This window comes from Triplophysa rosa, linkage group LG1, assembly GCF_024868665.1.
Source record: "Triplophysa rosa linkage group LG1, Trosa_1v2, whole genome shotgun sequence".
NCBI lineage: Eukaryota > Metazoa > Chordata > Actinopteri > Cypriniformes > Nemacheilidae > Triplophysa > Triplophysa rosa.
In genome coordinates this window covers 17,135,807-17,153,153 of record NC_079890.1, presented here as the reverse complement: position 1 = coordinate 17,153,153, position 17,347 = coordinate 17,135,807, and the positions used below count along the sequence as shown (strand labels likewise).

The window sequence follows — 17,347 nt, the reverse complement described above, 5'->3', positions numbered from 1 at the left end:
GTGCTGCAACCTAACAACACGCTGTTTATTTACAGTAGAATAACGCGAGAAAGCGCTCAAATCGACTTTTCAACAGTTTGTGCTTAAAGTCACCATTTCTGGGAAAAGCAGCTGATCTGAACATCCAGTCAGCGCTGGCAAACTCTCAAAGAAACGTCTGGAGAAGGAAAACACTGATCTGGGAGTGTCACTGGAATCTGAGGAGTGTGTTTGTCCAGGAGGGATGAGAACTTTCATACGCACATGTGTTCAAACATCGTGTTGACCTGCTCTGGGGCCAGTGTGGGAAAGACAAAGCATTCTATGTTTCATTAAAACATGCTCGGTGATAAACAAGCTTAAATAATCCTGATTTACACGCTCTGTATTACACACTGACTACTGACAATAGCGCAACACCACTGGAGGCTTGAGTTAAACAATGAGGCATATTGTGCGGCCGCAGGCTAAACAAAGGAAAGTTGCATAGAGAGGACAGACAGGCACTGACTCAGAGCAGGAGCATGCCGTGATTATTTTTGCCCACAGCCACAATGTGTCTTCATATTTTTCGGAGAAAAACTGGGATGATACAGAGTGTTACAGTACAGAGATTAGTCAACAGCAGATGGTCGGCAACAAAACAATCAAACGCATGCTTTCATTTCCAAAGCTACAGCAGAATTAATCCAGATAAATAGCAGAGACTTGCAGTATCGGCATCATTTAATAACCGTACCCGAGGGCTCATTAACAGAAGTGTACATTTCGAGCAAATGTTGTGTAAAAAAGTGCTAAAATAAATGTATATTTAAATGTAAAGTATATATGCAGGTATATACATATACAATGTAAAAGAGATCATCAGACACCTTGCCTTTTGGATATCGGGATCAGCATGGGAAATTCAAATAAGGTATCGGCTGCTCACTAAGTTCAATACCGCAAGAATTACACACTTCACACTTCACCTTTAATCTAATCAAAAACACTTGACGTTACTTTATTTCTGCTAGAGCCGTGACAACCGCACCACCGCGGTGGTAAAGTGCCATGACGGAGGTGAACTGCCACCGGTGGTAGTGCGCGTCACTGTGACAAATAGAAGTGTAATAAATATGACAGTTGCGATAAGGATTGCCATTTGTAGCCTTTCAGTTGTGGATGGTTTTATTTTAAAGATTTTACATTAATAGAAATGATTGGCATACGTGTCCGTTGGTGCGTTCGAGCGCGGGCCTGCACGGCAAAACTCAGGTTATTCTGCGGGTTCTGCAATGGATCTTGTTGTGAAATGAACAGATACATAAAATCAAAACTGGCTATGACCCGCTTGCTTGGTGTCGGAGCACGCGCAGGTTTTGCCGCGGTTGCGGAGAGACATCTATTCGTTTGCGCTCCTGTGCACATCTTCCGAACGCGCATTTAGTGCAGCTGTACATTTTAATCTGGACAATGTCAACATGTAAGTTTTCCATCAACGAGTAGGAAAAAGTAAAGTTTTTATGGCAATCTGAATAAGAAAGCCAAGGTAGGTTTAAAGAGTTTGTTTCAAATGGAATTGTTAAGGACTGTAGGGGTTAATATGCGACTGACTGAAGTTGTCACTGCAACAGGAGCTTTTTATTTAGTATTTAGCTTTCTTGTATCAATTAAGTTTTCATTATTTACTGATGTTTATTTAAATGTTTTATATGCTGTAGTGTGCCGTTTCACTGATGGATTTGCGCATTAAACATGGACGGATGTTTAATCCTCGTTTATTTCAGATATCAGATTTCAAGTGTTTAACTATTTAACAATTTCAAGTATTTATCCATTCATGTGGTTGCTACACGCAAATATAATAATATAAATATTATTTATATAAATAATATATATTTCCCAACCACCGCGGTTGATTTGTCCATTAAAAAAGCCCTAATTTCTGCCTTACCCTGAGTATTTGGTCTCCTTCTTCCAGACCTTCCTTAGCAGCAGGACTGTCCTCCAGCACCCCGGCCACAAAGATGCCCACATCATTACCTCCTGCCAGTCTCAATCCAACACTTTCTCCTTTCTTAAACTTCACCAGCTTCATACTAGGCCTGGACACAATGAACAAACTGGGTCAGTCTCCCATAGACATGAGCATCGTGTGAGTAGCCTCAGCTGATTTATACTGAACCAAAACTTGTATCTGAATACCTATGTGATGATGATGTCACGTCTTACATCAGCAGTGTTTGTGTGCGACTAAAACAAGCAACTTGACTTGTAAGTATTCTTAAGTGAGCTAGTAATGTCATGCTTACTATGAAAGGTACTTCTTATTTCATAAAGACTCACCGGAGGATGCTGTCATCATGGGTGACGCTGGGCACAGGGGCATCTGTAGGGCTCACTGGCAGATCAACATCAGGTTGCCCAGGTTGTGCATACACAGGTTTTGGCTCTACACAAACACACACAAAATGCTGTTAGACCTTGTCAAATAAATTCACAAATCCTCAATAACAGACTCTGACAGTGAAGAGAGTTAGCATCAGATAGAGAGTCAGAGAATCAAACATTGACCGCTTCAGACACACATAATAAGTTATTGTAACCATTACACAAGTCCCATCACACTATTAAAGTGATAGTTCACCCAAAAATAAAAATGCTGTCATCATTTACTCACCCTAAGATTGTTCCAAACCTGCATCATTTACTTTTTTTGGACGTCACTTCCTGTTTGCTGAGAGCGCGTGGTTTGAGTCGGAGCTCTTTCAAATTTATTCTTAATACATCGTTTATTCTTGTTATATCTTAAGACTTGTGTTTTAAATTGTTATCCTCCGAGGGTAAAACATATCCTTAAATATATCCCATACCAAAAATCGTACTTAAACGCACAGATAATTTATTTTTATCGGATCACTCGCTATTAGCCTCAGGCTGTTAGCATTCCCAGCCTGCCTGCTTACTGCTTAACACACTGTTCTCATTATTACATCACTAATGGCTAATGTTTCAGATGTGTTTGTACCTCTGTGTGCAGATGAGGAAACGATCGCACTTCAGTCGGAACTGGAGGCTGTGGAGAAGCAGATCCAGGATCTACTAGAGAAGCAGACACGGCTGCGAGAACGAAAAACGGCGCTGGAAACATCCAGAGCTGACGCTCGCAAATCCGCGGTAAGTTTTCATCGCGATTTTAATACTCCTTCCACTTCTACTCCGCGTGTTTCTCTGCACAGAGCCCAGGCTTCGAGAACACGGTCAGCCCAAATGAACTTCACTCCTGCACCGGCACACCCACGGCGAAAGGCGCGAGCCAGGACTGGAGCGATGACCCAACCGCCGCCACCGGTCTTCGAGATCCCGACCAGGAACCGCTTTGCCGCCCTCTGCGAGACGGAATGCAACGCTGTGGTCATCGGAGACTCAATCGTCCGGAACGTACGCGCTTCCTCCACTAAAGGTAAGGTGCGCACTCATTGTTTTCCTGGCGCCCGTGTTCTTGATGTCTCTGCGCAGGTACCTGCGATCCTGAAGGACGATGCTAACGTCGGAGCTGTCGTGCTGCACGCGGGGGTGAATGACGTCAGGATGAGGCAGTCGGAGATCCTGAAGAGGGACTTCAGGAGTCTGATCGAGACGGTACGCAACGCATCGCCCACGGCGAGGATCATCGTATCAGGGCCGCTTCCTACCTACCGACGAGGGAATGAAAAGTTCAGTAGACTATTTGCTCTAAATAAATGGTTGATGTCATGGTGTATTGAACAGAAGCTGCTCTTTGTTGATAATTTTGATCTGTTCTGGGAGCGACCTAGGCTCTTCCGCCCTGACGGCCTGCACCCCAGCAGCATCGGAGCGGTTCTTCTGTCTGACAACATCTCAAAGACGCTACGCACCGCTTGACTACGTCTCCCAGCGGTAAGTCAAAACTTTAACCATAGTCTGTGTTCCTCCCACTCATCTGTTATAAATGTTACTGCTTCCAAATGCATAGAGACTGTGTCTGTCCCCCGAATAATACTACAAAATAACAAAATAGCCAAATCTCAGAGAAAAAATCTAATCGTGATTAAACCTGAGGACAATGTAATAAACGACCAAAACAAACTCATAAAGTTCGGCCTACTTAATATTAGATCACTAAATTCAAAAGCAGTTATTGTAAATGAAATGATCACAGACAACAATTTTGATATGCTTTGCCTTACCGAAACCTGGCTTAAACCAAATGATTATTACGGTCTAAATGAGTGTACACCACCAAGCTACTGTTATATGCATGAGCCACGTCCGGTTGGTCGAGGTGGCGGTGTCGCAACAATCTTTAGAGACTTTCTTACTGTAACTCAGAGAACGGAGCATAAATTTAAATCATTTGAAGTGCTTGCGTTGAACATAATTGTTCCAATTGACAGTAAAAAACCATTGCTTTCTTGTACGTTGGCTACAGTGTATAGACCCCCTGGTCCCTACACTGATTTTCTGAAAGAGTTTGCGGACTTCCTATCGGACCTATTGGTTAACGTTGATAAAGTACTAATTGTCGGAGACTTTAATATCCACGTAGATAGTGCTAACGATGCATTAGCAGTGGCGTTTACAGAGCTATTACACTCTTTTGGAGTAACACAACACATCAATGGACCCACTCATCGATTTAATCATACACTAGACTTGATTATATCTCACGGAGCCGATCTAACCAATATAGATATTATACCTCAAAGCGACGATGTCACTGATCACTATCTTATAACATGTACACTGCGCACTGCAGAAATCAGCCGTTTAACTCGTTATCGACAGGGTAGAACAATTACCTCAACTACTAAAGATAGTTTCACAAAGAGCTTGCCAGATCTGACTCCTTTAATAACCATACCAATAAATATAGAATCGCTCGATGACATGACCAGCAAATTGGGCACTATTTTCTCTAATACATTAGAAGCTGTCGCACCTATGAAGTCAAAAAAGATTAATGAGAAAAACGCAGCACCATGGTACAATAGCACCACTCGCGCCCTTAAAAGAGAAACACGTAAACTGGAGCGCAAATGGAAACAAACCCAATTAGAGGTCTTTAAAATTGCGTGGAAAGAGAGTGCAAACTGTTATAAAAAGGCACTAAAAGCAGCAAAGGCTGAGCACCTCCGTAACCTCATAGAAACTAACAAAAACAATCCAAGGTTTTTATTTAGTACAGTTGCTAAACTAACAAATAAACAGACTTCACCTGACCTGGGTATTCCGCCGCACCTTGGTAGCAATGATTTCATGAATTTTTTTACAGAGAAAATCGAAAACATACGAGACAAAATAGTAAAAACTCAACCTCCAAGTCTGTCCTATAAATTAGTACCAACCATCGCCCCAAAAGAAAGGCTACAGTGTTTTTCACCTATAAAACAGGAAGATTTAATTAAACTTATTGCAACATCTAAACCTACAACTTGCTTATTAGACCCCATACCAACTAAATTATTAAAAGAGTTATTACCCGTTGCAATTGAGCCCATTTATAACATTATCAACTCGTCAATTAATCTAGGCCATGTCCCAGGACCCTTTAAACTGGCCGTCATTAAGCCTCTTATCAAGAAACCAAACTTAGACCCCAATGAACTAGGAAACTATAGACCGATTTCAAATCTCCCTTACCTGTCTAAAATACTAGAAAAAGTAGTGTCCACTCAGTTGTGCTCTTTCTTACAAAATAATGACATACACGAAAAATTCCAGTCAGGCTTTAGACCGCATCATAGTACTGAAACTGCGCTCGTTAAAATTACAAACGACCTGCTTATAGCATCAGATAAAGGTAACATCTCACTCCTAGTCCTGCTCGACCTTAGTGCTGCGTTCGATACTGTAGACCATAAAATACTTCTAGATCGCTTACACAATTATACCGGTATTCAGGGACAGGCACTACAATGGTTCAGATCTTACTTATCAGACAGACATCAATTTGTCCATTTAAATGGGGAATCATCAAATCTAACGCAAGTAAATTATGGATTACCTCAGGGATCGGTTTTAGGACCCTTGCTATTCTCCATATACATGCTGCCCCTTGGAAACATTATTAGAAAACATGGAATTAGCTTCCACTGTTATGCAGATGATACTCAGCTATATATCTCATCAAGACCAGATGATTCCTTCCAACTATCCAAATTGGCAGAGTGCATCGACGATATAAAGCATTGGATGACTTGTAATTTCCTTCTTTTAAATTCTAATAAAACAGAAATATTACTTATCGGACCAAAGACACGTGAGCAGAATATTTCGGATTATGACCTGCAAATTGAAGGCTGCACTGTTACTCCAACAAATACAGTTAAAGACCTTGGCGTTATATTAGACAGCAACCTGTCATTTAAAAATCACATCTCAAATGTCACAAAAACAGCCTTCTTCCACCTTAGAAATGTTGCCAAATTGCGAAATATTTTATGTGTGGCTGACGCAGAGAAGCTTATTCATGCATTTGTGACCTCAAGACTTGACTACTGTAATGCACTGCTTAGTGGTTGTCCTGCAGCATCAATAAACAAACTACAGTTAGTTCAGAATGCAGCTGCCAGAGTTCTAACCAGGTCCAGAAAATACGATCACATAACCCCAATGTTATCAACCCTTCACTGGTTACCCATTAAGTATCGTATTGACTTTAAAGTTCTTTTAATTACTTATAAAGCCTTAAACGGTTTAGCCCCTACCTACATAACAGAGCTTCTACCACACTACAACCCATCACGCTCTCTAAGATCTCAAAACTCCAGACTTTTGATAACACCTAGAATAACTAAATCCACCAAAGGGGGTAGAGCTTTCTCATACGTAGCACCTAAACTCTGGAATAGCCTCCCCGATACTATTCGAGGGTCAGACACACTCTCCCAATTTAAATCTAGATTAAAGACACATCTTTTCAGCCAAGCATTCACTAATACATAGCTAATGAACAGCAGCTACGCTAATTATTCTCTTTCTGTTTCTGCCCTCGCCTCGGGATGCCCATCCCGAGGTAGGGAGAGATTCCGCCAGGCCCAGATGAACGTCATATGCCCATCCACAACTAGAGATTACGCCAGCTACATCTGAAAATCCCGTGCCATCCTCCTGCGAGAGCCTGCGGACTGACTGACCATCCAGCTCCATCCAAGGCAATTCCATCACCACCCAAGAAAAAGGCGACCATCTGGCCGGCCCAGCTCAGACAATTCCATCCCCAACCGAGAGCAAAGACGGACTACCTGTCACATAAATGCTAAATTTACAATACTTGGTATTTAATGCTAAACTTACATCACACGACAGCAGTTTGAAGTTATGGCTGCACTCAGTGACTTTGATTGGAGGTAGCTGGGTGGGTGTTGTAGGGAGTGGGGGGGCTTGTTGGTTGTGGTTCGGGGCGTTTCATTTGTTGGGACTGTGTGGGTCTGGTCTGGTTGGTCTTGTTTTGTGGTCGATGTCGGACAACAGAGGAATAAAGTTAATTATGCCATTACTACTTTTCCCTGGTTGTCCCTCTGTTGTCTGTTGTTGACCGCGGAATGGGACCGGGTTGGACCTGCACGGTTTCGGCGGGTGGGGCTTCCTGGGTCGCGGCTCGTGGGCTCTCCCTGTTCTTCGTGGACGTTGCTCGGTGGCTTTGGTCGGGGTCACTGAGTGCAGCTATGACACGTCAGAGGAGATCTGGCCCTCCCGGCTGAGCCTGGTTTCTCCCGAGGTTTTTTTTTCTCCATTATTCAGCATTGGAGTTTGGGTTCCTCGCCACAGCAGAGCAGTGCAGTGTTGGCTTGCTCACCGGGAGACTGCATTTATTTATTTATTTATTCATTTATTTATTAGATATTATTTATTATAATGATCGTGCTTGGTCTATAAACACCATGCACTGTGCTGTGTTTTACCTTTCTGTGTTTTTCTTATTTGCTCCTGTAAAGCTGCTTTGGAACAATGCACATTGTGAAAAGCGCTATATAAATAAAATTGAATTGAATTGAATTGAATTACTTTGTTCTGCCGAACACACAGGAAGGTATTTGGAAGAATGTCAGATCTCATTCCCCATTTACTGCCATAGTAGGGAAAATAAATACTATGGGAGTCAACGGGGCATGAGATCTGAGCTTCTTCCAAATACCTTCCTGTGTGTTCAGCAGAACAAAGAAAATGATACAGGTTTGGAACAATCTTAGGGTGAGTAAATGATGACAGCATTTTTATTTTTGGGTGAAGAATACCTTTAAATAACACCTGTTAAATGTAAGGAAGTGGGCAGATAAGATCGCAGGTGAGCAGAGAGTGAAAGTGATGAAACAGATAAAGGTACAGTCTTAACCTGGCAGTGGGGGGATCTGTTTGTCCCCAGGCTGTTCGGTGGGCAGGGCCAGAAGTGCATCCTCAGCTATCTTAACTGGAGTGGACACAGCCGCTGGTTTAGAGATGCGATCCTCCTCACGACTTCTGTGACTACAGACACACACAGCTTACAGTCAGCACATTTATGCTGTTTTTATTTTGTATACTAGTTTTCTGCTAATAAAATGGGTCTAAAAGGTGGTTAATGAATACGTCTCTCAGTATTACAAGACTGCACAATCTGCAAGCAAAATAATCATATAAGAATTAAAATGGTAGCTTTAGATAAAGTATAGCACAGAGAATAGTAAAACACAACCGGAATAAAATGTCCAAACCGCATTTACTCAGAAACAATACATACGCATACTTCATTCACACAAAATTCATCATGAGATAAATAAATGTTAATTAGCTCTAAAAAGGCAACATGTCTTTACATGAAAACACTGTAAAATAAAAAACGTGATTGTAAAGTGACCTGTTAACATTAAACAGTAAGGCAGAATGAACACAATTCTCAGACATTTTGAATGCATTAAGTGATGTGTTAAAGGATGCATGTTCAAATTATTTGATGTGCACAGTCGTATGAGGCAGATCTTTGGGGTCTTAAGTGGACCATATGAGGGGTTCTGGACGCCTCACATGACATGACCACTGTACATTGCAGGGGCTGATTTTCTAAAACACAGAGGTGCTCTTACACACACACATGCGTGACTCATACAGGAAACTAGACACTCCCTAAATATTCACTGATGAAAATGCATGTCCTGAAAAAGTTCTGCCAAAGCATCAGTGAAAACAAATCAGACATCCTTCTGACCAAGCACAAAGAAATGAAATGCTTGTCTCTAGGGGTGTAACGATACTTCGTTTTACGATATTTGCAAAAATGTTACGATGCACATCGAAGAGAGGTGGGGCTATTTTACGATATGTGTAATTCTATTCGTTCAGCGGTCAAGACGCTACCTACTCTGCGCCAGCGCGTCACGTGTGCTTATCTCACATATGCGGTAGAGAGAGAAGCACAAGACACAATCTGTGTCTCCAAGTGGTTTACAAAGCGTCATACTTTCCTTCACAATCGCCGTTAAAACACAGCAAACTTGAAGCGTGACTGCAGGCGAGTCACCCTGAAACTCATTACAAAGGCAGCACAAACGTTTTTAAATGCTATGATAAATTGGGATGACTAAAACTAAATTGCATTTTAGTCAAAAGACTATGACTAAAACTAAATCAAAATTTGCTGTCAAAATTGACATTGATCTTAATTCTAATTTCAGTTAAGCCTTAAAATGTTCAAATTCTTTATGAAGTTGTATGTGCAACAAAATAAGTTACTGAAATTGTTAATATTTTAAAAATAAATGTTATTTGAATTTCAGTTTCATTTTTGAATTTTGTTGAAAATCTCGAGATGTGTATCGTATCGTGAACCCAGCATCGAGATATGTACCGAATCGTGAGCGGAGTGTATCGTTACACCCCTACTTGTCTCTCAAGGCAAAATAAAGAGAAAACTGAGCCCTTGTTCCCTTGCTGTATACTTTGCTCTAAATCTCTGAGATGTCCTGCACATACACAAACACACAGAAACGCACACAAGCATACCGCGCTAAATAAATTCCAGGTCTCTGTTCCTCTGCACGAACACATTCATCAAACACGACGAACGTTAATCAGTCAAATCCTTCTGTCCTATAATCTTTGTTTACATGTGACCCGATATAACCTCTGAAAGCCCTCATATGAGCACTTCATTTCAATAATAGCATTTGCTTGCCTGTACATTTCAGCATACAGACTGGTCCCTACATAAACTCTTATAGTATGCACTGATTACCAAATTGCAAATGTTCTTAACTTCCTTGTTGTAATTGTTTCACACTTTTAAAATGCCATACAATAGTCTTGCATGCAGAAAAAACCACATCAAAGCCGCTTGTTCACGGGCCATAAAACGTGTGTCCCTGTGATTTGATTATACAGCTTCCAGAAGTTCTTGGATGTGCCAAAACAGTTCCCAGCAAGTCTGATTATTTACATCCTTAAATTAGGCTTCACTTGTCTTTATTACACTCCACATGCATTTAATTACAATGAATGTCCCTTTGTTTATGTTTTGTATCGTTTCAATCCCTTCTGTTTTCGTTCTTGACTTTACTGTCTGATTACCTATTGCCTTGTGTATGTAAATGAACAGCGCATGTAATGTGCTATAAAAATAAACGTACCTTGTCTTGTCTAAACCAACAGTGATGAACAACATTATTCATCTCTCACACTAAGTCAACACTTCAAGTGCTCTTGAGTCAAGAAAGTAGATGAGATGAGATTAAAGATCTGACTCTTTACTTATAGACACAGGGAAAAGAAAGAGAGAGACAGCGAGTGTGTATATTTGTGGCACTAACACGCTGTGAGGCAAAACCCATCTGGTGATGTAAACTTCAGTGGGAATCGTGCCGTCTCTTGTGTGCCAAGATTAATGAACACACATGCATGAAAACGTATACAGGCCCATTTCTGCATAACAGACTCGACTCGACACCCTCTGGCAGTTTCCACACGCACACTATTCTCAGCGCTACCAGCTCGACGTGACAGAATGCATGCTAATATCAAAAGCACATATTAATGCACAATATAAGTGCTTTAATCAAATTAAACCTACAAACATAACCATATGCTTGTAGAGGAAACAGTCGCACTATTCAAGACTGTCACAAGACTGCGCAAAAGACACATACACACAACAGATGCACCTAATACTCATGCGCTCAGACTCCATCTACAGATATGATCCACTGTGTACAGAGCACAGCACTTACAGCGGGAGTTTTCTGGTGAGAAAAGAGCCCGTCAGCCAGTGTAAAGACAGAGCAGTCATTCAGAGGACATTCAGACCGAGAGATATTAACCTGGCTCACTGACAAACGGGTACATCATCTCACAACAACACGCCTCCAAACTTGTTAGCCCAAGCCTGGTCAATGACTTTAAGCTTTACGAGTGACTAGGACTGGGTTTACCGAAACCTTCGTATCACTACGTCGTTCTTAAGAATATATCTCTACCACTCTTAAGGTATAGCTTAAGAATGACATGGCGTTAAGAGGGTTTCGGGAAACCCAGCCCAGGAGCTTTACATACAACTGCATCAAAATGCAAATGCTAACCTTAACGCAATATTTCTGCAATGATTAAAAAAGCAATTTATGTCACACTTAAATTTGTAACAGATTTAAAATACGATTTCATGCTCGTGGATTGTTCATTTTGGGTACAGTGGTACTGAGCATACCATACAACGCTAGTATCTTCATATTTATTGATATTCAGTGCAAACAGGCATTTATGTTGGTCGAAGTGACTTGCATGTACAGTATTAAATCCACTGTCCACAGACTAAACACGCTACATCGCTATAGCTGTGGCACTTCTGTGAGCCTCAAAAGACAACAGTGTCTTGATGGGGTGAGAGAGCCGACAATGAGGTGTAATCCGAGTTCAGATATTAAGTGAGGCGCTGCTCTAGATAGACAGGTGGAGGATGTGTGGGGACGTGAGGTGTGAAATTTCATTAGACAGACAGACAGCCTGCAGCGGTTTGAGGACGTGGATGTGGAGAGTGCAGCTGTTTTAATAGGAGGAAGGATCTGCACATCCCCTGGGAGGGGATAGACACACCTTGAGGCGCAGTCGCTTCTTCATTCTTTTGCTTCATTCTATGGCCCATACGTACTTCATACAAAAGTTACCATGGTAGCATATAGTATCCACTAGTATAGCCGCTTTCTTTGGCCAAGGCCCGTCCAAGAGGCCATGTGACTGACAGGTAAAGTAACCAATCACATTTTGTTTTGTGCCACGTCATGTTTAGGGGGCGTGGAAATGTCCCCGCAGTAACAGACCGGTGTACATTCACGAACGTGTCAAAAGTTAACAGCAACAAAATGATTATAAGTTTATGCCGTGAACCTCGCATGCGTTTAGTCGATCATGACGAATTCTTATAACAACTGTTGTAAACACGACAGCTTACATCTTAGATCAGACGGCTTCGTGTTGTTTCCAGGCGGACCGTTAAAGAACGCGATAAGTACGTCTCCCGGAAATCCTGTGAAAGTCAACCAATCAGATGACGACTTCGAACGTGCAGAAGTGTTTCCAGAAAAGTGTGCCTTATGCATCAGACGTTTAGCCAACGGTCCGTGGCTGAGACCAAGTATCCACCAAACACCAGTTCACTCCAACATAAGTCGTCATTAGTACAACAGGTGATATTTGGCTGGAAATTATGGCTATGGTGGTAAATTCTGTAAGGAACTACAGACAACAGTATTTTGAAAAATGACTGCGGTGATATCAGGTTACAATGATGGGACTGAATGGTAATGCCATGGTACACAATTACCATATGTGTCTGTATTTACATAATGCATCACGGTACTTCAAAGTATACCATGGTTCCAAACCTTAAAGTGACAGTTCACCCAAAAACTCATCATTTACTCACCCTCTTGTCATTCCAAACCTGTATGACATTCTTGCTTCTGCATGACACAAAAGAAGACATTTTGAAGAATGTTGTTAACTTACACCCTTTCACTAGCATTGCTTTTGTGTCCTTAGTACAATAGAATTGAATGGGTGCCTGCGCTGTTCGGTTACCAACTTTCTTCAAAATATCTCCTTTTGTGTTCTGCAGAAGCAAGAAAGTCATACAGGTTTGAAATGACAAGAGGGTGAGTAAATGATGACAGAACTTTCATTTTTGGGTGAAATATCCCTTTAAATTACCAAACCAATGTAACTGACTGGCCAGCAACATCGACACAAATCTATGCGTATAAATACACACGCACGCACGCACACAACAAACATTACAGTTTTTCTTATACTAACACACAAACACCACTAACAGAAATTGTAACATAATTTGCTTTCAACACAATTTGCTTTCAACACTATTTAGTGCTAAAGCTCTAGTGCTCTACTAGTGTACTAGTCTACTAGGCTATAAGATACATGAGCTCAGCTCTACTGTGGCGTTAATTTGGGTTACAGGTCAGCCAGCTCACTGCAGCATGACTGACACTTACGCTCTCCTCCGACTGCAGCCAAAATAAAAGAACAAAACAAGATTCACGCAAATACAGTGACAGGAATGGCAATATTTGTGTGAGGGTGCTCAGCATGTATGTGCGTGTGTGCTGTTTTCACACTGAGAGCGATTTGTTCTTGTTTTTAAAGAGAAATGTCCATTTCTGGATCCATAGGTGGTGTGGGAACATGTTATAGCAAGCAGTAGCAAAACAACCTTACGACCTTCAGTGATTTTTATGATGTCAGTGTGAACGGCCCTTTAGTGCTCAAGTCTCTCCGCTTCATATAATTATTGATGCCTTATGACGCAGGCACATTGGCGAGTGGGGGGTGTAAACATTCAACACTCTCAGGGCCAACAAACAATCACAGTCTTTTCTGTCTTTAAGTAGATCGATATAGTCTTACTGCTAATGCCTAAGATGCGTCATACTTTACATATACCAGATGACCATAAAATGTATCGTATACAATAAATCACAGATTTATTGGCATACAAAGCATGACATCTTCAGAGGACCCCTCGTGTGTCACATGTCATCTTACCTGCCGTTGCTCATCTGTTGGGGAGACTGGCTGGATATGTCGGAGGGCTCTGAGCGTTTGTCGGGGGAACGGGAACGACTGCGGCGGGTGCGCTCGTGGGAATGATTTGATGTCAGTGAATGGATTTCTGAAATGTCTGTTGAAATAAACCAAGATTTTGAAGTGTCTCTAGTCTTATTTATAGAAAATGGAGACATGAAATGCATAAAAAGCTAACAAGTAACAGAATACAAAATGTAAAGTAAACGCCGAATAACAGTTCGTTTGAGCAGGTATATCTACAATGCCAGTCTACATGAAAGTGAAAAGTGAAAGTACATTTGACCTCTCTCACCATCTCGGTCTGAATTAGCTGAGGGAATGCTGTCATCCATATCAGGAATGTTGAGGAGTGTGGCTCTCTCGTCTCTCTGCACCACCATCTTCAGCTTGCCTTTCGATCGCTCGATCAGCTTCTTTGCATCTATTAAGGATAGGTTCTCCGTCACGGTGCCGTTGATCTACGTGGAGGGGAGAAGATAGAGAGAACATAATTCAATCAGGTGTCAAAACATTTCAAAACATACTTAATGTTCATATCAGTAAACCGTGACCAAATAAAGCAATACCATCAGTTCTTATTTTGGCATATTTTATTATCCCTGTGTAAGGCAACGGTTAAAAGAACAGATGACACATGTAGGGTGATGTCACACACACAGAGCAAGTGCAGTGTGCTGCGGTGTCACTCCAGTGCACTCTGGGACAGAATCTGTTCCACTCACTGAGCACTAGACCCATTTAGTTGAAGGTGGCTCGTAAATTCACGAGTTATTTGCTCACATTAAAACACTAACAACCTGGTAAGTGGTGTAAGTGCTTTTTAAATAGAGTTAGCCAAAGAAGATTTGATTCTTTTAGTCTTTATTTAAGGAATTATATTATCAAAACTAGGGCTGTCAACGTTAACGCATTAACGCATACGATTAATTTTTTTCAGATTAAAGAGATAAAATATTTAACGCAATTAACGCAGCATCTGTTTTTTTTTTTATTCTTTGTCAAGCGTTACATTATATAATCAAGCTCTTATTCGCGTAAAAGGGCTTTAAACCATTTAAGCGCGATTTGAAACAGCTTTGAGGCGTTCAGTATAGATAGACAGCTTCTAGCTGTGGGATGCGGCACAACGCGATTGCGGTCCCTTCTGGTGTAGCCTATACAGTCACAGGCTAAAGGCTGCGTCAGTGAATCTCTGTCAGACAGCGCACCAGTATTAAGTTCTGTTTTCGTGCTTGAATGAAAAAACCCACGCAAGATTATGTCAGAAAGCCCGTTTTGTCTAGCATTTTTGTAAGCACAGATTTCAACGTGTTAAATAAAATCCTAAATAAATGCAAAGAGTTGTGAAGATGGGAAAGGGCGTCAGATCTTTAAGTGCGGCAGCTCTTAAAGGGGCCGCATCCTTAAAAATGCTGCTGTGACTCCTGTCATTAATGTTAATCAAAGAACAAAAGAAAAGAGGAATTCAATATGTTTTGTAGCTTTAATTCTGTATTTAATTTAGAATTTAGCATTAAAGACTGTAAAGTGTTTGAGAACTTCATTCAATTTCTGTATATTTCCTATCTGTTAGACATGATAGCTCTCAGTTATACTGTACTTCAATGTTGAACGGCTATAATTAATGTTAAAATAAAGAAATAATTATCAATTTAATGGAGACATCAGTTGTAGAACTAATGTCAGAATGTTGGCTTTCATACATAAAATGGTGTTGTTAAAGAAATATGTTGATTTTACATTAATTTGGAGATTAAATGTGAAATTATTAGAATGTAAAAGTATATTTAAAAACATTAAAGTTAAGTGTGATTAGTCTTCTGATTAATCAGATTAATTTTTTTAATCGATTGACAGCACTAATCAAAACACACCAACTCTAGCCAAATCCCACCTTAAAATAGAACAGAAATGTGGGCAGACCCAAATACAAATGTGTCTTCAGTCTAAACAACAGGCATTGTTTTTGGGGTTGTTTACAGAGTCAGACATGAAAATCATACCAATAAAGCAGTGGTTCTCAAACTTTTTCGTTCTAAGGCCCCCTTTGTGTAGGGTGCATCGCTTTGCGGCCCCCCCAAATAACGACTCTCAAATCTTAATTAAACGAAAAACATATTCAGTTATACAATGCTGGAACATCAGTTATTTTGGTTGGTGGTCTTATTTTTTGATGTTAATAAAATGTATGTTTTTTTATTTGTTACATTTATGCATTTGGCAGACGCTTTTATCCAAAGCGACTTACATTGCATTATACTATACATTGTATCTGGGATCGAACCTATGACCTTGGCGTTGCTAGCGCCATGCTTTAACCACTGAACCACGGGAAAGCGTATATTATATATGATATATTGCTTTAATTCATAAAACGCCACAAAATCTGGTGATCTCAACATGTTCACACAGTCTCGCTCATACCTTGAGGACGACGTCTCCCTCTTGTATGTTGCCATCACGGGCTGCAAGGCTCTCTGGAGAAATGTCCTTTACAAATATGTGGCTGGCCAGACGCAAACCGTATTCTGCACCCAACAGAAAACAAACACGCATTAAGAGAAAGACACTATAACAAGCACTTCAAATGAATGAGTGACCGATCAATTTCATTACTGAGTAACTCACTAAAGCACTGTTCTTGAGCAGAGTGCCCTGTGGTTATTTGTGCCACTTCACTGACCACAGCTATTAGCCATTAACGGACAACAGCAGCCTGTTTAACAACCGTTTACACATTCTAATATGTTTGCTAACACCTCCGGTATGGCAATCAGAAGTCATTAAGAAGTTTGTCCTCTAATTTTCGACAGCGATTTCCAAGTGTACCAACCTTCACTCTTGCGGGATTTTACAAGCGTGACTTTGGAAGGTCGAGGCGGGACGTTGGACGCGACCGATCGCCGGTCCGAGCGTGGGGAGATACTCCTCTCACGGGAAGCACTGTGGTCCCGTCGCCCGGCACTGCCACTGCGCTCGTTTCTTCTACTCGTGCCGCCGCTCGCACCCCCTGAACGTGCTGGACCCTCAAAATCATCTTCCTCCGTGTCGTCCTCTTCCTCTCGCTCTGACATGGTCTCTCGGTCTCCTCCCCGTGTTACGGGAAGCTGCACCTTTCGCTTTCTGCGTATAGTCTGGACAGAAAATTGTTTAATCATATACTGAGTGTTCATATATTAAATTACCAAAAATAGCTAACCATCAGTTATATATTGTCATTCTAATTAGCCAATAGTGGCAAACGTTTTTTTTTTTTGTGTAACAAATGATCAACTTGGATTTGCTTAAGTAAACAGTT

The 17,347-nt window shown here is 41.1% G+C and overlaps 1 protein-coding gene across 11 annotated transcripts in view; it reads right to left on the bottom strand.

The window, feature by feature from the left end:
• tjp1a (tight junction protein 1a) overlaps positions 1-17,347 on the bottom strand; it is a 113,882-nt gene that overhangs the window by 22,960 nt on the left and 73,575 nt on the right. For all 11 annotated transcript variants that reach the window (XM_057347262.1, XM_057347265.1, XM_057347266.1 and 8 more), the window contains 7 exons: positions 16,883-17,183; positions 16,474-16,577; positions 14,342-14,507; positions 14,008-14,143; positions 8,321-8,451; positions 2,308-2,413; positions 1,916-2,066 (listed from right to left, as the gene is read on the bottom strand). In XM_057347262.1, the coding sequence (XP_057203245.1) occupies positions 1,916-2,066; positions 2,308-2,413; positions 8,321-8,451; positions 14,008-14,143; positions 14,342-14,507; positions 16,474-16,577; positions 16,883-17,183 (1,095 nt within the window). The remainder of the gene's footprint in view (positions 1-1,915; positions 2,067-2,307; positions 2,414-8,320; positions 8,452-14,007; positions 14,144-14,341; positions 14,508-16,473; positions 16,578-16,882; positions 17,184-17,347) is intronic.